Source organism: Penicillium crustosum (genome assembly GCF_028827405.1).
Source record: "Penicillium crustosum strain IBT 35664 chromosome Unknown utg000004l_segment0_segment0, whole genome shotgun sequence".
Taxonomy (NCBI): Eukaryota; Fungi; Ascomycota; class Eurotiomycetes; order Eurotiales; family Aspergillaceae; genus Penicillium; species Penicillium crustosum.
The window spans coordinates 249,323-272,475 of NW_026623125.1; the positions used below are offsets into that span (position 1 = coordinate 249,323).

At 47.9% G+C, this 23,153-nt stretch overlaps 7 protein-coding genes across 7 annotated transcripts; 2 read left to right on the forward strand and 5 right to left on the reverse strand.

Moving 5' to 3' along the window:
• Positions 1-732: 732 nt before the first annotated feature.
• N7487_009141 (uncharacterized protein) lies at positions 733-2,775 on the reverse strand (the record flags this gene model as incomplete). The annotated part of the gene is made up of 4 exons (XM_056876871.1): positions 733-1,664; positions 1,784-2,126; positions 2,198-2,468; positions 2,525-2,775. 4 exons carry the CDS (start codon positions 2,773-2,775, stop codon positions 733-735), a joined length of 1,797 nt encoding a protein of 598 aa, XP_056725451.1.
• Positions 2,776-4,002: 1,227 nt separating this feature from the next.
• N7487_009142 (Acyl transferase/acyl hydrolase/lysophospholipase) lies at positions 4,003-7,668 on the reverse strand (the record flags this gene model as incomplete). Its single annotated transcript, XM_056876872.1, has 5 exons — positions 4,003-4,270; positions 4,328-6,402; positions 6,469-6,503; positions 6,561-7,384; positions 7,445-7,668. 5 exons carry the CDS (start codon positions 7,666-7,668, stop codon positions 4,003-4,005), a joined length of 3,426 nt encoding a protein of 1,141 aa, XP_056725452.1.
• Positions 7,669-8,253: 585 nt separating this feature from the next.
• N7487_009143 (uncharacterized protein) lies at positions 8,254-9,035 on the reverse strand (the record flags this gene model as incomplete). The annotated part of the gene is made up of 4 exons (XM_056876873.1): positions 8,254-8,486; positions 8,549-8,619; positions 8,677-8,797; positions 8,986-9,035. 4 exons carry the CDS (start codon positions 9,033-9,035, stop codon positions 8,408-8,410), a joined length of 321 nt encoding a protein of 106 aa, XP_056725453.1. The 3' UTR covers positions 8,254-8,407.
• Positions 9,036-10,277: 1,242 nt separating this feature from the next.
• Positions 10,278-12,376, reverse strand: N7487_009144 (uncharacterized protein; the record flags this gene model as incomplete). Its single annotated transcript, XM_056876874.1, has 2 exons — positions 11,974-12,376; positions 10,278-11,867 (listed from the first exon to the last, which is right to left on the reverse strand). Exons 1-2 carry the CDS (start codon positions 12,238-12,240, stop codon positions 10,278-10,280), a joined length of 1,857 nt encoding a protein of 618 aa, XP_056725454.1. The 5' UTR covers positions 12,241-12,376.
• Positions 12,377-16,103: 3,727 nt separating this feature from the next.
• On the forward strand, positions 16,104-17,285 carry N7487_009145 (uncharacterized protein; the record flags this gene model as incomplete). The annotated part of the gene is given in 3 exon segments (XM_056876875.1): positions 16,104-16,341; positions 16,429-16,476; positions 16,488-17,285. 3 exon segments carry the CDS (start codon positions 16,126-16,128, stop codon positions 17,283-17,285), a joined length of 1,062 nt encoding a protein of 353 aa, XP_056725455.1. The 5' UTR covers positions 16,104-16,125.
• Positions 17,286-17,568: 283 nt separating this feature from the next.
• On the reverse strand, positions 17,569-18,567 carry N7487_009146 (ribulose-phosphate 3-epimerase RPE1; the record flags this gene model as incomplete). The annotated part of the gene is made up of 3 exons (XM_056876876.1): positions 18,295-18,567; positions 17,954-18,205; positions 17,569-17,847 (listed from the first exon to the last, which is right to left on the reverse strand). Coding segments are annotated over exons 1-3 (774 nt in total), but the record flags the coding sequence as incomplete, so codon positions are not given.
• A 2,949-nt stretch (positions 18,568-21,516) lies between these two features.
• On the forward strand, positions 21,517-22,859 carry N7487_009147 (uncharacterized protein; the record flags this gene model as incomplete). The annotated part of the gene is made up of 2 exons (XM_056876877.1): positions 21,517-21,932; positions 21,986-22,859. The coding sequence occupies 2 exons, from the start codon at positions 21,517-21,519 to the stop codon at positions 22,857-22,859; spliced, it is 1,290 nt and encodes a 429-aa protein (XP_056725457.1).
• Between the last annotated feature and the right edge of the window lie 294 nt (positions 22,860-23,153).

Sequence of the window (23,153 nt, forward strand, 5' to 3'; positions counted from 1 at the left end):
ATAGCAACACTTCAATCCTAATTAGGTAAATCCCCATGAGGGGTGCATATACCAAGAGGGAACCCCTGCAAGTAATCGCCGTCTGGGGAAACATCGGCACAAGCAAGGCCGACCTATATTGCAATGGTCTGCTCCTTTGCGTTAGCTCATGAAACACTACAGCAGGATCTTGGCGGGAAAGGTGCCAAGCCTTATATCAGCAAGCAATTTCATGTTCATCACGCTGATTTGATAATTGACGCCACATTCCAAATGGTGCCGTTCCCTTGGTTGGGCGTTGAGGGGTAATTGGTCAACGCCATGACAGGGGACGTGAGTTGTGATTGACGGGTAAATCCACGCGCCCTTCTCCGCTGCAGATCCTCCCCTTGTCCGGTCCCTGACTCTTATGTCACGAAGATATCCCCGGAAATTGAGGAAAATATGAAGAAAAATTAGTTAAACTCAAAGATATATCCCACATTTGGGGTTGTGAAACATAAAAATCAGAATTGGGTATGTGGATAAATTATTACTATGCGTGCGTTCCCGTAATATATATATCAGGACTAGATATCAACAGATAAAAGGGATAACAAACGGACAACAAGAAACCGCAGAGAACATATCACAATAAGTGACTTTTTACCATGATTTGATCTTCCCAGCGTGATCGTGAGAGTATCACCAGTATGATGCACATTGTCCGATATCCAACCGGACACCATGACTAGCTATCTTGCCCGATGATTCTTAGAAGACAGTACCCTTGACCTGGGCAGTCTTCTTGAGATCAATGTCACGGATCATGATGGTCCAGGCAATGGCCAAAGCCATAACTCCCAAGCCAGCTGAAAGCATACGGACTTCAGCATAGCCGTAGGCCGCCTGGATAGCTAGTCTTACCTCACTTCCCATGGGATAGCCAGTCTGCACTGTGATATCCTCGTAGATGTTCTCAAAGTTGGACATAGCCGACTCTGGGAGATAATTTGCAAGAGCCTTGGGGAAGGTGTTGGTCCAAATAGCTGTGCAGATAGTATAACCAGCGGAATCGCCGATAGTACCAACCACATTCAATAAGCCCAAGGCAGCCGCAACGTGTTGGTGATCGACAGCGGCTAAAATGGCAATCTGCTCGACAAGAATGAAAATCGAACCGCCGATCGAAATGAAAATCTGGCACATGATCTGGTATCCGACTCCCATACCAGGCTTGCGGAAATAGATCATCAATCCCTGGGCGAAGATGTAAAGCGGAACAGAGATGTATAACAGCCACTTGAAACGGCCGGTCCTTCGGATAATCCAGCCGACGATGAGAAGTAACACACCAGACACAACGTCGAATGTGTTGCTCACATATCCAGCCTCGGCGATCGTCAAGTTGTTCACGACCTGTAGGAAGGATGTATAGTAATTGTTCCAGCAGTAGTAAGATAGCTGATAGGTGGCATCCAAAAGACAGGCACCAACAACAGTTCGGTCGGTGAGGATGACGATATTGAGCAAAGGCACAGGGGCCACCCATGTTTCGTAGATAGCAAAGACAAAGAGCATCGAGAACCCGACCACAAGCATGGCGATGATATAACCCGAGCCCCAACCGTTGGGCGCCTCAGACGCAATGTCAAAAGGAAGTTCGAAGAGGACCAGGCCAACGGTAAACATGACAACGCCAGGCACTATCCAAGATTAGTCGATGTTTGAAGAACTAAACGGTTGAAATTGGCAAGTCATGTCGATAGTGTCCGACTGACACGATTTTTGCAGCGCTGAAATAATAGGGAAAGATGTTACTCACAATCAAATTGGATGATCCAATACCAGACACTTTGCAAAAATGTGCGATCGCTCTTCTCCTGGATACGATGACCTTCCCTTTCAGCTTTGCGAAGATTGGTCTTGAGCATGATGTACAAGGGCGCCGCCACGATAGGGAAGATAATGGCCCAACAGCCCAGGCCCCATCGCCAGCTGACCTGGTAGTAGAACTCATCTGCTACCTTCGGTCCGGCAAAAGCGGTGATAATGTATGGTGAAGAGGTGAAAGCAAATGCCAGGCCTCGGTTCTTCAACTTGGAGGCATCCGCCGTCATTACATCAATGGCATATTCCATACCACTGAAACCAATGGAATAAAAGACCTGATCGAGATATAAGCATTTATGAAGGAAATTTTCCGGGACATCATGATGAGCGCCGATGGTAGTCTTACATATGCAGTGCAGTAGATAGCAAAGCTGTTGCAAGCGGCCAAGAGAATCAATCCCAAGGTAGCGAAGCATGTCATCAGCAAGAATCCCTCCGCACGGCCCCAAGTGTCCATCATCTTTCCGACGGGGATGTAAATTGCCGCCGAGAAAGCATCGGCAAGCGCAGTGGGCACACCGGACAGCGAGTGGGCCGTGAAAGAACTGGAGACGTAGGGGCTCAGGCTGGAGAAAACCGTGGATTGGAAGGCGTTGACGAAATATAGGAACCAGATACTATAATAAACAGCGTTAGCATCTGTTCAGATTGATTGCATAAGAATAGGGCTCACTTGAGAAAAACCATAATCAGAGTTCGCTTGGACCAGGTCATGGTGATGGCTTCGATATCCCTGACACCATGCTGGAGGTCTTCCGCCGGCGTTTCCGGCTGCTGAACTTCTGTATCGGCGGCAGGATCTCTCTTGCTTTCCTCGGCGGTGGTTCCATCCACAGCAGATGTGTCAGCTGAGCTTGCGGCGTCAGAGGCCGCTACACGACTAAAGACCGTTCGGGCCCTTCGGACCAAAAGACGGACACCCATGGTCAAAACAAGGTAAAATTAAACAAGAAATCAACACAAGCTTGGAAATAAAGGGACACCGGTGGCACTTATATTATAAAAACCCCCGAGATCGGCAGAGTTCGGATGGGAGACCGAAAAGGTCGTAAAAGACTACGCGGTGTTATGACCCACATAGCAAAATCGGGGGCTTTTCGTGGCCACTGGTGCTTTGGTGAAATTGTTTTATCCACTCGGCAAATGCCAGGGCTGCTAGCCTGGTGCTGGATCCACCAAGAAACAACAGTGACCAGGGCAGATCTAATCAGATGTCGCCCTCATCTTATCTAGCGAGCACTAGGCCATAACGGGTAAGCGTCTTCCACAACAAGCTTTATATCGTTAGTCTCAAGCTTCGCTTGGCCTCTTGGCTTCCAGAGTTCAATATTAACTGTGGATACGTTCTCAGTTTTTCAGGTCATAAATCATGTAATTCCCTCAATTGTCTCGCTTGTCGCGCAAGAAACCAGGAACCCGGATGAGTTCCGGGAAAATTCTTTTCTTATCAGATTTGGGCCGGATCCAGTATAACCAACCGAGATATCCGTCCTGATCAGCCGGTGTCTCTTGAGCTTGCTCTAAAGATTCCATTGGTTTAGAAGTCACAGTCGAGTTATAAGTATCACTACTACTTATTAGTTCATCGGCCCATCTTATGAATTAGGCAAATCCCCATGGATCGCAAATGGGATTCGCGCAAATGAAGATTGCTTCGGGTGTCTTGCATGACAACCTGATACAGCAAAGCGCACGGGGCAGCCTCGTTCGGGCAATAGTTTTAGACAATGGGCTAACCACTTATTATCGTTTCGTCCGAGGGCTCGCGGGTGGGGACGCGGTCATAGCGAACTCTGCAACGGGTCGAGATTACTCCGTTGGTTCTAGTGTTATGGCCAATGGGCAAGGATTTCGTTTGCCGTCAATCTTTGGGACAATAAGTATGGTTTTTGTGCGCGACGGACATGACTTAAAAGCGCGGGGTCACTAGACGCAAAAGCAACTCCTTGCGGGGCCTCTCACAGATTACCTAGCAGATTCCCCTCCATACCGACCGTGTTTCAATGACCCAATAGAGAGTTTGCTTCTTATTCACATTTTTCTCTTCAACTATGTATAAAATAATGTTTAATTTAGACCAGAATGAAAATACATCAAAGTTCTATGGAGAAATTATTGAGCTTGAAACAATTCGCGACCTCAAACAGATGATTAGGAGGGTTGTTGAAATGCCCCCGTCACATCTTTTTCGGCCGTCTGGCCATCAATCAGGGTGACTGCACCACTCGAGATTTGCCTGTTCACGGACATGCCCTTCACGGCTTCTTGGATTTCACGAAGCAAAGAATCATTTTTTGGCTGTCGTCGAGCGTACCAGAGACCATACACCTTGACTTTAGGATAATGGCTCCTTCGTTCCAGCATCATATCCGAACGCTGAATATGAGGGAGATTGTTGCGTAAGAATGAGTGCAGGGTCCTTGTATAACCTGGTCAGTACATTCATCGCAAATATCAGTGGCGGAACTAAACATACTTGAACTTAGTCCATGACTCCAGGTATGAGTAGTGAACCCGAGTATAATCATGGTCTAAACCATAGACCTGCACACAGCAACGGACACACTCTGTTCTTAAGGAAACAGCTTCTTTGTGCCGACCTTGATACCTCCATGTGGTAGCTAGCCAAGCCATGAACGTGATTGTGTCAGGATGTTCACTTCCGAAGATACGCTTTTGAGTTTCAAATGCTTCTCTAAACAATGATTCGGCCTCTTTAAGCTGCCATCTTTTCAAGTATATGACGCCCATTCCACACATGGCCGCAAGCGTTCGAGTATTGTCCGACCCGAACGCCTTTCTGTGGATATTCAATGACTGGATAGATAACTCCGTGGCATCTAAGAGCTGTCCATCGTAGACATAAGTCAAGGTTAGGGAAAATATAGCATCGAGAGTCTCAATGGAACCTGGGCCAAGTGTCCTGAGATAGTGTGGGATGACTTTCCTGCACAGCTCTTTCGCCTTATCATAGTTGCCAGCGATGCTGTGCATACCCGATAACTGGAAAAGAGCCCTCATAGTTTCGATGCTATGGGGGCCATGAAGTCTTTTCTGTGTCTCCGCCATCTCCTCGCATAGTTCAATTGCTTTCTCCGCCTTGCCTTGGCGCGAATAGCTACTCACCAACCCGTACATCCCCGCGAGTGCATCTACACTATCGGGGCCGTATAATGTCTCCGAAACTTGGACGGCCTCAACGTAAAGGGTCTCGGCTTCTTTGTTCCTTCCATCAGTAACTTGACATCTAGCTACCTTGAGTAAAAGGTGGACTCTTTCGGGTATGGGATCTTCCTTTTCTGTCAGAGTGAGGACCCGAATGGCATGGGGTACCGAAGCTCGCCATTGACTCCGATACATGATATCAGTGTTGGGAAAGCGCGCATTTAACCCAATCAACACATACGACTGCCATTGTCGGAGGGAACCGATTGACTGTAGCCAATTTCGTGTTGCAAGATGAACTAAACGATGCATGTCGAGGCGAGAATCTCCATACGTCAGGCGTACAAAGGAATAAGAGCTGAGCAAACCGATCGCTTTCTGCTGTTCGACACCTGCATGTGGAGGAAAAAGTGAAACCAATATGTCTTTTTCTTGCATACAAGCCATAAAACAGAGATAGTCGGCAGCAAGGCGACTCTGTCGGTAGATTTGCTCGAAGGATGTAAGCCAGGTGGTCGCAACAGGGTTTCGAATATTTTGGTATCGACCTTTATCCTCAAAGTCTTCGCTCAACAAATCAATGGCGCTCTGCTCTTGTCCATCCAAAAGCTCAACATAACCGGCCAGTGTAGTTCCATTTTCGTTGATAAATGAAGCAGCTTGCACAATAGCCAAAGGGAGGTAAGTCAACCGGTTGAGAAGCTTCCGTGTACTCTCGGTGTCGTGAAGGACTTCCTTGTCAACCAAAGAGTTTCGCAAGACATGGGTAGCTTTATTCTCGTCCATCTCGGGAATTTTCACAATGTCTGTTGTGGCAAGATATTGGGCCACTTTGTTGCTTCGAGTGGTAAAGACAATGGCCCCTTGGTCGCTTGTGGGAAGGTAGTCTTTCAGTCCTCCAGGGGTCGAAGCTTTGCTTTCAGTCCACATATCAATCTCATCGGCATTGTCAAAAATTAAAAGCCATCTTCCGCTGCTTGGTTTGCCTAGGTGGTCTTTGACAACGCTCTTTATATCCTCCTTTGTATCATCGAGACCGATGCCAAGCTGGTCGGCCACTGTTTGGTATGCCTGTTGGAGACTTTCCAGATCGACTGCAGGGAGCCAGAAGATATCACAATCTGGATAGAGGTCTCGTGTTTGATAGGCAAGTTCCAGGGCAATTTGTGTCTTGCCTATTCCTCCAAGGCCAAAGATAGCAATTCTTTCAGTTCGGTCTTTGCTAAATAATCTGCGTTTTACCTTGCCCACGACTTCACGGTCTACATATCGAGGATTTCTCTCAAATGGGACGAACCAGCCTGCAGGCTTTCTATAACCACAAGAGCTGTCCGATGAGTGGATGGTTTGCAGAATTCGATGCCGAGTAACTCGAGCTTCATGCTCCTAATAGAGAATTAGTACTCAATGTCCCAATAAGATGAACATTCTGAGCAATGAATCATATCTTACACGTATATTTGTTTCGAAGTCAATGCTTGTCTTTCCTGGAAGTTGTCAGCATCCCATGGCAAAAGAGTAAAGGTTTCAGCTTCAAGTCCTACCTTCTTTTACTGAAAGATTCAGAATGCAATCACGTACTCGGGCCTTTTGTGAAGAATGATGTAAATAGGCATATGTCGCAGATTCGATGACACTTTGCTTCTCAAACTCGGTCATGTGAACTTGCTGCAGTCCTTGCTCCACATTGAAACGAAAATAACGTTTTCCCTTTGCTTCATTGCTCCATCGAGACATGAAGCGACGCTCGGTGCTCTCAGGTTTAGTCGCCATTCTGACTAATGTCTTTGAAAGAAACCTAAGAACATTGTCATCCATAGGAAGTTTAGCAGGATCGCCAGTTCCAATGGACACCAAACATTTCACTAATGATTGTAGAGCCCGGCTCGTGGTGCACCAGATATCGGCCGCTTCTTCTTCTATTTCCTCAATGGGGTTGTTGGCCCCGAATGCACCATCCACAAATTGGTGATTTCCGATCGAAACCGAATCAAAGAATCTGGTTGCGGCGGATGTTGCCAATGCTGCTTCACAAATCGTTGCCGGCAACGCAATCTCATTTGGCACAGGGTAGCTTCGAAGGCGCGTAACTTGTAATGTGTCTTTGGAGGTTGTGCAGACAAAGGTTTTAGAGCGACGGGGCTTCCCATCATTCATCAGGTCGGTTGGTGACAACCCAGCGCGAGTGATGACATTCTCAATGGCATTTTTGAGCTTCTTGCTATCATATTGCGATACGATCTTTCCAGACAAGTTAACCGGAATATTGGTAATTTTCTCGCCGAAGACCGATTCCATCAATTCGGTATATGCAAGGATGCACTCGTCGACACCCATTTCCAGCCGTCCTAGCATGATGGCGATCAGTCTAAATATTTAGAAATCACATGTCAGCCTAGCTATTACTAAATGGTTTGTTAATACACACCCTCCTGTACTGGTACCACCGATCAGATCGAATACATCACAAGGCTTGAGGATTTCGCTATCCTCGCGCTCTGAATTAAGCTGTATCATCATATCCTTCAATATCAGAAGGCTTGAGAGTCCCCTCACACCCCCACCATCTAGGGACAAGAGGCATAATCCATTAGTGTCAAGTGGGCTTGGTCCAACCTCCATAGCAATAACGCTGTTGGTATATATCGACATTCCTTGAGCTAACAAATAATCAGACACGAGATCAAACAGAACAATAACAAATTCATTAAATCGATATTCTCGGGGCTTCTGTGGTTTAATATTCCAGGCAACCATGCACTAGACCAGACAGCAATGCATAGAACAAGGCGCTTAGACACAGCATGGAGACTGGCTAGCTCAGACCAAGCGATGCGCTTCCATATTATTACGTAGGTATTGTAGATCAGCCAATATTCTATAAATAAACCCAAGGCAAAAGTTTTATGTTAAATAAAAATGATAAAAAGCTTGTCAGAAAACAACCTTGAGAATAATTTGGGGATATAGAAAAGCTGAGCTCCCCCCCCAAACTTTGGTGAAAATAAGATCAGGCTAAAGCTCAGACATGTAGTGTAGTATAACATTATTTTCAAGATTCTAAAAAATATTCAAAGATCTAGTAGAGAGCCCCAAGAAAGTCACGGTTTTATGCATTTAATCCATGCGAATGTATCTGAGCAACGAATGGGGAATTTTGCAAGATTCATCAAATGAACCCTTGGATGGGATGAACAAATACTGGAGCTAAATTGACCCCACCAGGAGAGCATTCTGTCCAGAGAAAGCAAAAGTGCAATGTAACAGAGACGAAAATAAATTATTGCAATTGAAAGAGTGCAGTAGTCTGTCCCAGAACGCTGCGGGGCGTATCGAGAAATTCCAACGCCAGCAAGAAGAAAGGTATCGTCGATGTCATTGATCGTAGAGCTTAGCAGCACATATCGCAGCATTCCATGCAGCATTCACAACTCTCCTCGCACAAGAAGCAACAGCACATCACGGCCAGACTGAAAGGAAAGAGCTCACATTAGCATTGTTTCCAACTTTCAAGGACAATATGGATACTTACCAACTCATGAGACATCCCTTTTCGCTCTTCTGCTCTGGTGGTGGCGGCTGACCTTGGTTGTTGTACTGCATCTGTAAATCGACGAGTAAGAATGTGTAGCACGTGGTGTTGGTTATGTCAACACTTACCTGCCCCTGGGGAGGGCCGTACTGGCCTTGGGGAGGATAGCCACCCTGGGGGTATCCGCCTTGCTGGCCGCCGTAAGGGTCATATCCCGGGCCCGGTGGTGGCTGCTGGTAACCACCGTATCTGTATTTGAAAGTTGATCAGCACCCCGTTCAGCGTAATGACCAATATGTAAGCTCGCCGCAGACCAGGGTACAACTTCCGCGGTCGCAAAGCGCACAGAAGCCGACCTGTGTCATATGTGGCATCTTAAATGTTTGGCCCCAACAGGTCGGCTAGAATCCAATATCGTGGTGATGGATATGACTTACGCCGGCTGGGGGTATCCTTGAGGAGGCGGCGGCTGCTGTTGATAGGACATCGCGACGGAAGATGATCGTCTAAAGTCGAAGGAGACCGAATTAGCGACTTGATAACAACCAACATTATAGGGCGGTTCGGCGCCTTGATGTGATGCGAACTAGGGTCACAAAGGAGGGATGGCCGCTACAGCGGTTAAACCAACGTACCTGGGACAAGGAAAAGACGGAGATTGGTCGAAAGGGGGAGTCTGTGATGAACCACCGTAATAAGTGACTGAAGCAATGGAAAGAAGATGAAAGGTGAGGTTGATGAAGATGGGAGGTTAAGAGTGTCAGGAAGGAGAAAACTTAGGTAAACTCACCTGGAGACTGTATTGCAGAGAAGGAAATTGTTGGGGTACCTGAGAGGTACTTTGCCGGTGCGCCCGATAGGGGATTCTGCCTGCCAAGACCTCAGGGCTGAGGTACCTCCGATGTACCTTTTCGTCTTTCCCCCTTTCTCCTTCTTCTCCACACGGGCCAAGTTCGTTAGTAAATATTGATCCTGGTCATTTTTTTATTTTTCGTTCGGTTCACGAGTTATTTACAAGCCAATACCTTCATTTTCATACTAACAAATCCTAGGAACACCGACATCTTAGTACCCCAGACTGGATCACATAAAGAAACCCCCAGGTACCTGTCATGTACTTAGGCCACAGTATTACCTCCAACGTTCAGCCACAGTCTTTTCCAGCCCTATCGTTGACTAACGCAGTCAGCCACAAATTGCATCCCTTGGGTGGCATTCCATTGGTTGGGGATCAGCCACCGGGTCACACGGGACTCCACTGCCGGAGGTGTTCAGCCACTCACAGCATTGGTCCGCTGCCCAGGCCTCTTGGCACTTGACCGCCGATATTGTTGCTGCCTGGGCAGTACCTGGTACTTGGACCCCTCATACCATGGAACACACAGATGCTTGTGCTAGTTACGTGGACTTGAATGCCTCGGGAGTTATCATTGCAACGTTGTGACACTTTCAAGTTCCATTATCAAAAAGATTAGTTCGAGCTTCTCCACTGTCAGTACGCGCTAGTTCACACGAACTAGTCTCCACCGGATTATCTCATGTCCAAAAATATAATATATCGCCAAAGAAAATATTTTCCAAATCAAAAGGATCCAATCCCCCACTAACCCGGAGACTGACTATTAGCCACATCCGAAAGTACAGTACACGACCCCGATGAAACGGTGCTCTGGCCAAACAGTCGCAAAAGAACATAGAACAGGCAAAAGGGAAATCAGACTACGATCGCTCACTTGACATACGAATCAATATCAGGCGGGCAGGATGACTGCAAACCCGAGAACTGGGAACTCACCGAGTCCTGATTGTCGAGGTCAAGATCAAGGTCCAGCTCAAAATCAAACTCAAACGGCGCATCAGGAAACTCGGGGAATTGGTCAGACTCCTTCAGCAGAGCTGACTGCACAATATAGGGAGGCTGGCCCTCCACCATACGACAGGCAGCAACAGCAAGCTGATATCCAGGATCCTTTGTCGAAACACGACTAGGATTCCGAATCAGAAGCCTCGAGGTTGAGCCACCGCCAGCCGCCTCATCGGTAACTTCCTCAGCGGCAATCATCCAATGTTTCAACACATCCATGCCAGGCTGGTTACCTCCACCCTTCCCACCGCGCTTTTCACTATCTTTCCCACGCCCGCCACGGCCCCGCTCACAGGGATTGAAATGTGTGCGACGCAGATGCGCAGCAGCATTATAATTGGCGCCGTAGCGCTTCCCATTGCGACAAGCTTTGCAGTTCGCAAGGAAGTACTTGCCAGGTGAGATATCATTGCAGACCCACACCGTGCGGACAGTAGCGTGTACACGCTCGATATGGCGGCGTAGCTCGTGCTCGCCGTGGAAGCCATCTGGATGGTCTGTGCAGATGCGGCAATATGTCTTTGGTCGCGGGGGTCGCCGTATTGAGGCCTTGGGGATAGCGGCGACTTCCTTCGTTGTGCCGTTTGCTGAGGAGATGCGGAGCATCCTGTGAGGGTCGATTTGGGACATGCTGCTCTCGACGGACTCGACTTTTGGGGCAATAGGGCGCGCAGCCTGGGCAATTTGCTCTTTAGTACGACGCGCCGCGCGGGAACGCTGTGTTGCCAGGTTATTGCCGTCGATGGAGTCGATGGTGAGGCGGTTGTGGGGCACTGGGTAGCGGAAGGAGGTGGTTGGGGGAGCTGATGCTGAGAATGACGAGTTGGAGAGGGCAGATCGGTGGGAAAATGGTGAAGAGGATGTGGGATCTATGTCAGGGTACACAGGGGAGAGAAAGGGGTCTTGATATGGCAGGCCGGAAGTGGATGTTGGCACCCACTCTGGCGGGACGGAGCTGGTCGGTTCTTGATAGTTGGGTGGTCCAGTGGAGTCGAAGCGGAACATGTTGATTCCGCCGACTAAGGAGTCGGTGGTCGTACTGCGGGACATCTCCGGCGCAACTGCTGGGGCCTGGTCGATCCAGGGGGACGTCCGGTCAGGGTATTGAGGGAACGATGGTCCAGTTTGTCCAATATTTGCAAGTCCCAAAGTCAAGGCCGAGTCAAAGGGTTGACTAGGAGAAGCGTCCAAATATTTCGCGTACTCGGATGGTGAAAATTCGTCGACATGGTCGAGGCGACGATGGGTCCGTACCGGACCGACGGATTGGCGTTTACCTATGACGGCACCAGCTAGCTGGTGCTGGTGGGAGACCGGAATTTGCTGGCTCTGGGAGCGCACCATGGCCGTGTGTCGATAGGAGCCTTGTCCCGAGAAAGCAGCGCCGTTCCGAGGTATGTCGGGGGAGGAGACGTGGGAGATGTCGCGTATTGGGTCGAGTGATAGATCCGGGGTCTGCCAATTGTCAATCCAAGGACGAATGGCGGTTAGGATTAGGAGACGAGAGCTCAGGAGGGGCGGAGCAGATAAGGTTGGAGCAAGTAACCAAGGTCACACGTACGGTGGCTCTCCGTTTTGCCTGAGGAAGACCGGAATCAGAGTATGGCAACGTCCGTGGTGTCGCATCCCATCGAGTCCGTTTCCCCAGGCTTCCAGCATGCTGCCAGTTGGAATCCCCGTCATTGGAGGCCGGGATGAACTGACTTAGCCTTTCAATCCATAGCTGATTTCGTTCAGATTCCGGGAGGTGGGAGTGTTCAACCAAAAAAGCTTCGTAGTATCCGGAGATGGCACTGGTGAACAGTTCGTCATCCAGATTGACAGTCATGGCGGTTGGTTCCTCGTCACAATGGCCGGGAAAGTAACTGTCTATCAGTAGTCAAATGGATGGAGAGAGGTGGGTTGTATTTCTGTGAATAGTTAGCGCATGGTTTGTGAAAACCGGCGACAGAGAAAGACGTACGTAGATTGGGAGCGCAATAGAAAATAGAAAATTAAATCGAAGCTGATGGTAGGCGGAATGGCAGATCTTATCAATGCAATCAAGATGGAGAAGATCTGCGTTGAGATAAATGTACTTTGTATAGTAAAGGATTGGGGAAGAAAACGATTAGACAGTAGTATCGCGAGTTGGGAGATGAAATAGATGCAGATTGGGCAGACGAGTAGATAAAAGAGAAGGAACAAAAGTTCAGATCGACGATGAAGGACACTCCCCACAATGAGATACGAGGGTTGGCATTTAGTAGAAGACAACTTCAACAATACTCCAAGAAACATGGAGGTCGATCATCGGTCTGGACTCTAAGATGCTCGGGTGGTGATGTATTTCCTCATTTCGCTATTTTCTCTCCTATTTCTTCCATTCTATGGCCTGAAACTTTATCCGTGTCGAGGTCAGCCATCAGCAAGCCATCTCCAAGCCATCTCCCAAAGGCATACCCCCCGGGTGAGAGAACCGACTACTCCTAGAAGCGGAATCCTGCTGTGTGAGAAACTGCAGACGGCCGAGAAAAAAAAAAGAATTAAAAAGTGAGGCAGCGAACCGGATTAGCCCGAGAGTGACCCGAGCCAGCAAATGTGTCCTTGCTTACGAAAAGGTGACCCGATACATGTCGACCCTGGGGTACAGAGTACATGGCACAATACATAAACAAGTCACTTTTCCCTTAAGTAGCATGCGCCTACAGCGGGAGCCCGAAAGAAACCGCAAAAATCAACCCATTTGTCCGTCTAGCACAGCCATACCCCGAGACCCTCCCTATCCATTTACTACGGTCGGACCAAGATCGCTCGGGCGACAGACTGCCACGTCGTCTGGTGTGACAGCCGGGGGCATCCTGCAGATGCTGTTTGGCTCCCCAGTTCAGCGCCCAATGCCCAACCAGAGATGTCAAACAATAATAGCACACTTATTAATGAATTAATATCGAAATCCCCGAGGAAATAGAGTGAGTCGTACAAGAACGGTTCAATTCACGTGTTACCGTGGGTCACTCCCGCCGCAGTCCCACGGTTCCCCCCTTTTATGCTTGTGGCTGTTCAGGGATGGCCTATAAAACCAGTTTGCTCTTGTTTGCTCTTGTCTGTTCAAGGTCCTCGGAGAGTTATTTTCGGCTTACGGAGGACTCAATGTGCCCAATAATGGTCTCTTTCAACTGAGGGTCTGCGACACACTAGTGATGGATCATCCACTCCACGTGATGGGCTGGCTGTACGGACACTATTTGGGAGAAACGAGGGTTTACTGGTGCGATACTAGTACAGAGGCTCCACGATTTTGGGTGGATCAGTCTCCTGATCGGATAATGGTTGGACATTTATGGTTCCATTATGATGATGATCCTGGGCGTTGACAACTACTGACATTGGATTTCTTAGACTAAGCGGTAATCTCGGGATTATAAGAAAGAGACAAAGTACGGACTACCGCAACCACGTTGTAAGTAGAGGTGATCCATCACGTCAATCTCTGTTTCAGGATAGGATTTCATGAACGAGCACATAGTACGGGGTAGTCAGCGGGGATCGCCGGGCTGGGCATACTCACACCTAACGGGGGAGTCCTTCACTGTAGTTGACAATTTCATTTACGATGTATCATTCTTCCCGTCCCGAGACAGGCGGAATAATGTCTCCCGTCGAATGGGCGAATTTCAGTTTGATGATCTATCGCCTACAGGGTCCTCCCAACATTCAACACGAATTTCGCTCTCACCGTTAATTCACACCCTCATCCCCTGACCTGTTTTGACAGATTCCATCATTTTATGGGGGAAATGGAGATACAGAACACAGAGTCCCTGTGTCGATCCAGTGCAACATCCATGTCAAAAGCTCGTCTAGGACTGCAGGCGTTACATAGCCCAGACGCTGATAAGTCTACCCCTGCATTAATGCTCAGAGCTTCTGAGCTGATACCTGCAGTTAGAAGTTGTCTTGAATAGGATAGGTCACATGTGAGACTTGCAAACTTCCAAGATGAAGCCACCTTTGAGCCACCTTGGATGATAGGCTATAAATTCCTAGAGGGTGTGTGCACAGGCAGAAGTCATTCCGATGCATGGCACTGAAACGGGAAACATATTGATTGAATATGAGTATGCTCCTCATGCCCAAACCTCAGCTGATGGTATGGACTCCCTGAGCTCATAGGCATATTGGGCTGGGGATAGAGCCGTTGGAGAATCTATATCTTCCATGTCTGTGCTTTTCCAGTTCGTATACTTCTGCAATACCTCGCAACCACCTGCCAGCCCTCCCCGGGATTTCAACGCATGCAAATGCAGCCTACTTCTCTATGCTGATCGCGTGATATAGGACAGCTTAACCAATTTGCCGATAAGCGATAGAAGGTGTGAGCTGTTTCCAATGGAAATAGATCTCAGACGCCGATTCAGTCGAGCTGCAGTGTTCCATGACTCGTAGAAAGCGCATGTCAGCACAGATCAAGACGCCATGCAAGTCCTACGGCCCAGTTTCCAAGTAGGCTGGATGTTTGAGTCAGTAGGTTAATTTTCTTTGTCTACTTGCATGATTGGTTTGGTCTTTGATGTATGTAACTACGCCTCTAGTTTAGGACGCGTCCCTTGAGGCTCTTCAGACCTTCCTCTAGAAGGGTGTGGATATATATTCCTGCTATAAGACAGGGACACCTAATGTTGATTCAATTTGACGCCTGTTGATACTCAGCCGGCACGAGGATCTATTATAGGTGCATTCTATCTATATCTTGTGCGTGTGTGATCTCACTACACTGCGATACATCTTGGAAAAGAGAGCCCTTGTCATTACACTAACAAGACACAAAGTACATCCGGTTGTTGGGTACTCTCGGGCAGTGAATAGGTTATTCTTGCTATACGGTTCGAGATAGGCTCGTTATATATCGGTAATTATTTTGCCAAAATGATGTTCCAGTCCAAAACGTTATCAATAGCACTCCCATGATTGGATTACTATACCTAAAACGACCTCGTGAACCGCCATATATATAATAGCCAATAGTGAAAGTGACCGAAGTACTAGAAGTGCCCAGTGACTGCTTCTAGTTGACGTTCGAAAATCTACTTATTACCCAACATTTCATCAGTGCCTATACATCGTGCGTAGACATGCTTATCATGCACTCAACTTAGTCCAGATAATGATGCTTGATAGTGAACATGTGACATTTATAGCTATCCGTGGCGTATGTTCTTTTAGGAATGCCGGGTCATACGTTCACTATATAGTACATCGCACCTATATTAATAGGCATAGTCTTAGACTTAAACTAAATAAGATGAAATTCACCAGAATATTCTAAGTTATATTCAACTCTGGATCTGACGTCAAGTTGCCACACCGGGGCCCATTTTCCAGGGCAGATAGCCGTTGGACACATGGAACGGCTCGTATTGTGGGGAGATAGTGCTTGAATGATAGGAATTAGAATACATCATAGACCAAGTATGGGACATAATGATGCTATATAAAAGAGGAGAATCTTGCCGTGAAATCGATAAAGCATTCCACTGCACGTGATACCCAAGCCACGTCATAATAAATCCCCCAGGGGGAAATAATTTATTTTTCTCCTATAGATGTTCAATCAAAGAAGACGAGATCAACCCCTGAATGAATTGAAACTTCCTCCCAAAGACCCTTTCCCTCATCCTTAACCCCCATTAATTCCATCTTCAACACCATACCACCGCACCACCACACCACCATGCCAGACTCAACCCTCTACCTCTACACTTCTCTGACCGCGGGGTCATCGCACATCATCACCGCGACCTCCCGAATTGAGACAATCCTCAAAGCGAACAAACTGCCCTTCCGCGCCATTGATGTTGCCACCGATGAAGCTGCCCGGAAGCTCTGGGGCCGACGCTCCAAGGGCAAGAAGCTTCCAGGGCTGGTGAAGTACGGCGATATTGTGGGGGTATGTGACAGGCCCCTTGCATGGATGCCAGAATTCAACGCAGCACACTATACCCGGATCACAGTGCTAACCCCACCCGACTTGTAGGATCTAGAAGAAGTCGAAGAATGGAACGAGTTCGGCGAATTACGCATGGTAATAAACAGCGTACAAGATCTAGGGGGATGCCCGCCACCAGTTATCCTGCCCCAGCAGCGACCGAGACCAAAGCCCAGCCGACACCCGCCACCCCGAAACCCTCCACGATCAAGATTCAAACCCCTCCCGTTACCAAGCCCGAAGAACCTGAAGACAAGAAGGATGATACGGCCGTTCTGGCGTTGCGCCAGGCCAGCTCGGAGGCTGCCACCAAGGCGAAGGCCAAGACAGATGATAAGAAAGAGCCGAAAGAACAGGCTGCAGAGGTACCTGCTGCCAGCCGTGCGCACCGCGGTTCAGTGGCCCCCGAATTGCCCGACACCGCTCCCGATTCACCGAAGGCCACGAAACGCCCGACCCTAGTTCCCGAACAAGCGGCCGTATCATCAGCAAACTTCCACGTGGATAATGCAGAGGTGCTCGGATTGGTTGGACACCATCGCTCGTCCAGGGTGTCTACGCTCGAGAACGCGGATCAAGACAAAACGGTGCATGAGATCAGACAGTCCATCTCTGCAGAGCCCACGGGTAACCTTGATGCTTTGCGCAAAGAGGCCGCAGACAAGGCGAAGTCCGAGCCGATTCAGGAGACGCCGAGTCCGATCATTGATGTGGCCGTGGAGAATAAAGAAGAGCTCATGGAACCCAATGAGCCTAAGGGCAATGCTATTGCTGAAGTGATTGCGACGGCTGTTGCGCCTCAAGCATTCAAGCCAGAGCCTAAGAAGGAGGAGGCCAAGAAGACGGAAGATGTGAAGGACGATACCAAGGCAGGGCTGGCTCCCACAAACAAGTCCGCGGAGTAGGCAACTTCGAGGATTTGGGGAAGTTGCTGTTCACGAATTCGATGATTATGACATCTGTACATCAAGTATGCCTGACAAGGTTACAATCGATTCTTTTCGTACATTCAGTATGAAAATGTAAATAACTTCGAAAGTGTGGACAGCTGACTTCCACATGTAAAATGCCATTCATAACTCGTGATTAGGAATGTATAATATATAAAAAAAATTTGAAAGCGAACACCTCTTGAAATGAGGCCAAAGATAAAAGAAAACACCCAAAACCCCTTTTTTGCTATATACCCATTTCGTCTCTAAACTCTGCGCCGCGACGCTTCTGGACAGCCTGGCGCAGCTTCGCGATGACGTCGGCGGGGTCTTGCGCGCCGAAGACCGCTGAGCCCGCAACGATCACATTGGCGCCTGCATCAGCAGCCTGATCAATTGTACCGAGACCGAGACCACCGTCGACTTCAATGTTCAGATCGGGGTAGCGTTCGCGCAGGGCGGTGACCTTGGGAAGCTCAGAGGCCATGAATTTCTGACCTCCAAAACCGGGGTGCACGGTCATGACGAGAACCATCTGTGAAACGCAGTTAGTACAATTGCAATTGGAAATAAATCAGTGTGTAAATATAGTCACAAAGGCAAAAAAGGACCTGAAACAAAAAAAAAAAGGAGTGACTCACGTCTGGTCGTTCGGCTGGGTCCTCGCTCTCAATAATATCCCACAACACATCGACGGGGGTATCAGGCTTAATGGCGATACCCGCCTGCATACCCTCCTCGTGGATATAACGAATCAATTGCTTGGGGCTAGTCCGAGCGGTAGTTTCTTTATCGGTAGGTTCGGTCGCGGCGACAGAGGAAACAGCCGCCTCATAGTGGAAGCAGTAAAGATCGCAACCGGCCTTCTTAAACTCTCCGACCCATTTATGCGGCTAACACGAAGCGAAGTATGGTCAGCGAGGAGACCTCATGACGTCCCGGAATGACGCGGGTAATTGGGGGGGAAAGTCTATTAACTCACCTCCATAATCATCATGTGGCAATCGAAAGTACCACGACCGCAGGGTTCGGAGGGACGGTCAACGCAACCGCGAATTTGAGATACGACGGGGCAGCCGATGGTCATGTTTGGCACGAAGTGACCGTCCATAATGTCGACGTGTAGCCAGTCGGCACCTTGCTCCATCTTCTTGGAGCAGTCATGGCCCAGATTGGCGAAGTTCGCGCTGAGAATGGAAGGGGCGATGATAGCTGGAGGGGCCATGATGTATGTATGTATGGGGGGAAGAGAGTGGAGGTGGAGGGAGTAATGAGAACCTGGAGGGGTGGAGGGGTTATAAAGAAAAAAAATAGTTATCTGAAGCTCTCCGCTATTTACATCAGTGGCGAAGAGTGGATATGTTCGGGTTCTCACCGTACATCCAGAAATATCCTTGGGGGTTATGGACCCAGATCTCGATTTTATGTTTTTCTTTTATTCTTTTCTTCTTTCAAGTCTTGAACACCCTCCTTTTGAAGGTAAATGTCATGATGCAACTGATAAGGGTTCTGACTCTCACGTGTCTCTCTGGATCTACGATCTTGACTTCTTAGTATTCTCTTTCCAAGGTGTTTAATCTCATTCTCAGTGACGATCCTAGTTTAGCATTGAAAAATGGAGGATCGGCATATTCAAGACCTTGCATTCTGGATAACCTATTTAGGTGATGCCGGAAGTGAAAAAAAAAAAATATCGTCAGTCTGCTGACCTTGATAGACAGGGGTTTACTAGGATTATCCGATCTAAGATCAAATAGGCATCGCCTGGAATCTGCGTCGAAGCTGCGGAAGTCAGGGCTGCAGCCAATCAGGAATGAATTCTTCGTATAGATTTTACTTTTCAACATTCCAAGATTGGAATCCCGGTCTTAGCTATTCCTTCGGAGCCTTGGATTTTAACCTAGGGGACTGCTGCTTGTACCACGTTATATAGGTCTTACTAGTGGTTGGATCGTCAGTCGTCTGACTGTATGTACAACGCATTATACCTAGGTAGCTAATCTCCCCTTCGCCGATCGTACAACACACCCCTCGGACTCGAAGATCGGGTACAAATACTCCAATCCAGTGGCAACCCGGTATCTCAATAGCCGTTAGGATAGCCGCTTCGATGCCCAAAGAGATATGTCGTGCTTAGAAAGTGGGCCATCGTCTGTGCTGGTAGCGGGGCACACTGCTCCGGAGTATCGTGGACACTTTGTATACTCTGTAGATTCCCAACATTTTCACGCTAATATCTTAGCCATAGGCTCGGATTATTATGCCGATGTGATTCTTTAGTCCAAGGCTAGTTCTCAAATTTCGATTTTGGATTGAGATAATGGAAGATATATATAACAGCTGGAGTAGACCAGAGACATAGTGGGGTAGGCGGCTGCGACATGACTCCCCATCATATTCAATCTGGGAATGCTATCAACACGGATTAGAAATCCGCAAGATAGACCAAAGTACTTCGCATGTATCGAATATCGATGTAGACTCTTAGAAGCATTTGATCATGCCTCTTGAAACAATCACCATCACATAATTGAATTGGCATGCATCCTACGTCTTTCATTCCAATTCAGATGCGGGAGAGTCGCCGCTATTTCTAGGCTTTACCAGAAACGGCCCGTCTCTAAGGAGTAGTCTTATTCTATGCTTTGTGATGATCTACTTCGAATCATCCGATGAGTGCATTATGGAAGGGAAAAAGGCACGTAAAAAGACTGACTCAACTAACAAAAGGATTCCTGCTACTACTAAGAGGATGGTACCTGCGTTCTGAGTCCAGACTTCATTGTTTAATTCTTTTCCTTGACTCGTATCGGATCGGTAAGTTTTCGATCCAACACAAGCTAAGTTTCTCGAGGCGACACCCATTTCACAGCTTTCACGGACTTGCGTGTGACAATTTCATGTTCGCTTGTAGGGGGAACCTTAACGAGACCCACCCATCTTATTGAAACTAGTAGGAGTTGCTCACGAGACTGCTACTGTGGTCATTTGCGAGAGACCAAGCACAATAGCCCAATGGCTTCGGCCTCTGCGTCCTTTAACCCAATGTGCTTCTCATCGTAATTTTCAGTCGTAAGCACGAGTAAACCACGTGTCTTTGAGGCACGCCAGAAATGAGCGACGTGGCAGGATCGGAAATTGTCGATGACTGACTCCCAGTATTCTGTGTTCGGTAACTGTAGGTCCTCATAACTGGGCGCCTGTTGAAACGTAATTTTAGGTCCGCAAGGGGTATATCATTACAGGGTTCACAATCACATGTAGCTCTGCGTCGTATGTTAAGGCGTTCCGGACTGCGCTTGTTCTTCGTCCGTTCGAATTGCGCGGTTTGCTCGAGCGGCAAGGGTTTGGTTTCGGGTTTAGGCTCATCTGTGATGTATGGGGATGGATGGGCCCATTGGCTATTATGTATCGTGCTACTTGGTTTGCGGACCACTGCCCGGGGGGGCTCTTCGTTATACCACCACTGGCAGAAGACATATCAGATCATCGGGCGGATTACAAGTTGGGTATCGGTTGGTGGTGCTCGGGGCACAGAAAGTATATAGACTGGCCAGCCAGACACGTCATCTTGACAGGCCCTTTCGTGGCTTTCATTTGACCACAGGCAGTGGTAGCAAGGAGCATCTCCATATTTCTTCCTGTCATTCTCAACTTTAGTAAAGGGACATGGGTGGGGGATTGGACATCCCGACTTCAAGTACAGCGAATGCCAAGCTTGTTTGGTGCTGCTCATCGAACGGTACTGTACCGTGCATCAGTCCAATGATTTGCTGCACCTAGTTCCACGCAGCCATTTGAGCATGGAGAGGAACGAAAAGGGGAAAGTCGAAGTAACAAAGATGCCTGGAAATGAAAGATAGCTACTAGTCACAGGCCTTGCGTTGAGATGTTTCCGAAAACTGCGTTCGTTCAATGTTGGGTAATGTCGAGTCTGTCGAGTACCAAGGCTTTACAAACCGGAAGATAGATGGACCGCCATGATAACGGTACCATACACAAACATATAACGTATTTAACTAGCGAGCCACACCACCAAGCACCAAGCTGGCCACATGGGCGCTTATGACCTACTTCCGATTGGATCAGCACCCCTCCCATTTCGAATTGATAAATATAAATTGAAGGACCCCGCAATTTTCCACCTCGAATAAACAATTTCCAACCATCCCAGCACTACCTACGTATCATCAAGCGGCGTTCAATGGCAGAACCTATTGGCATAGCTTCTGGCCTGGTGGCGTTGGCTGGGTTTGCATTTCAATCCAGCATTGCTCTCTACGATTCAGTTCAAAGCTATCAATCCCATCCAAAACGCGTACGCGACCTGACAGAAGAGCTCGAGACTCTGAATGGAGTTCTTGGCGCTCTTAGAGACACTGTGAATGCGAATACCGATATAAACCTCACTAGCCTCGGATATCCCCTCCTACGATGTGGAAATGCCTGTAAAGATTTTGAAGAGGAGCTTAAGAAATGTTCGACGCGATCTAGCGCTGGGAAAACGAGCTTTCGAGACTGGGCCAAATTAAAGTATATGGGCGAAGATATTGATGGTTTCAGACGAATGTTGGCTGGTTATAAGTCAACTATCATCATTGCCCTCACCGATGCAAATCTGTGGGTCTCATTTTGCCCTTTATATTTGCTCTAATGCTAATTTTCCCTTCCAGCCGACAATCCTCTATCGCAGCCGATAGCCTTGAGAGCTACAAGGAAATGATTGAAACCACCACTGATGATCTCGAAACTCATTTGGAGGGTATCGACGAAAAGCTCGAGAAGATTATCGCTAAGAATGCACGAGTGTCAAACACGGATGCTGGGGAAATTCAGCTGATGGAGGATGAACGCCTAAGCACCCAAAAATGTCTCGAAATATGTGCACAGTTATCAAGCCATATTGATCAGATTCAACAATTACGAAAATCTCGTGATAACTCCACTGAATCTGTCAGTTCGAGCAGCGTATCAGAAAGAGTCACCAACGAGGGATTGCAGGAATGCAAAAATAGCCTTTTGAACACCGCCGCTAAACTGGAGAATCATCTCAAGATACTGATGGACCGAATTGTGACCAATTCAAAGACTAGTACAGCCTCTCAGGAGGATATTGCAGAACTGCTCAGGTTACAAGAAGAGTGGGAGACAACTCGCCAATGCATGCATATCTGCTCGAAGGCCGGGACCCATTTGGATGAAAATGCTAGTACGATCGATAATTATGCCACTGGCGACGCCATTCAATTTATGGTCTCTACCAATGAGAAAATAATTCATGGCAGAAATCGTGGACTGGGATGGAGGACAAGGCAAGTAGGGGGCCATCTTAGTGATGCATCGCTTCAACAGTTGTCAAAGGATATGACCAGGGTGAATTTTGCGAACACCGATCATAGGGGCTCGCCTTCAGTTGGGCAAGATGAAGGGTTGGATGATAAACCTTTATCGGAATTCAAAGATCGTTATGGCCGAGGCTTTAGGCTGACGACGGAGCGGTACGCGCCCAATGTCTCGTTCACGACCCCACCTAAGAGCGAAGAATAGCGAGGCTTTACAGTGGAATTCGAAATTAGTTTTAAGTCTAAACTCTTATAATTTAATTCCTGGACCCTAAGTAGAGATACACTAATCAAATTCTAGCTGGGGTTGCCGCCATCACTTCTAGACACAAGGGTCAGCCATCATCTCTTCCCTTGATCTCTTCCTCCTATTCTTGGGGGTACTACTCTGTAAGTACCATTTGAGGGTTATTCAACAGTGCTTGATGGTGTTATGAATCCCGCCAACATCGATTTAATTGATTTGAACTGTGACATCAAGGCACACTGATGGTCCCGT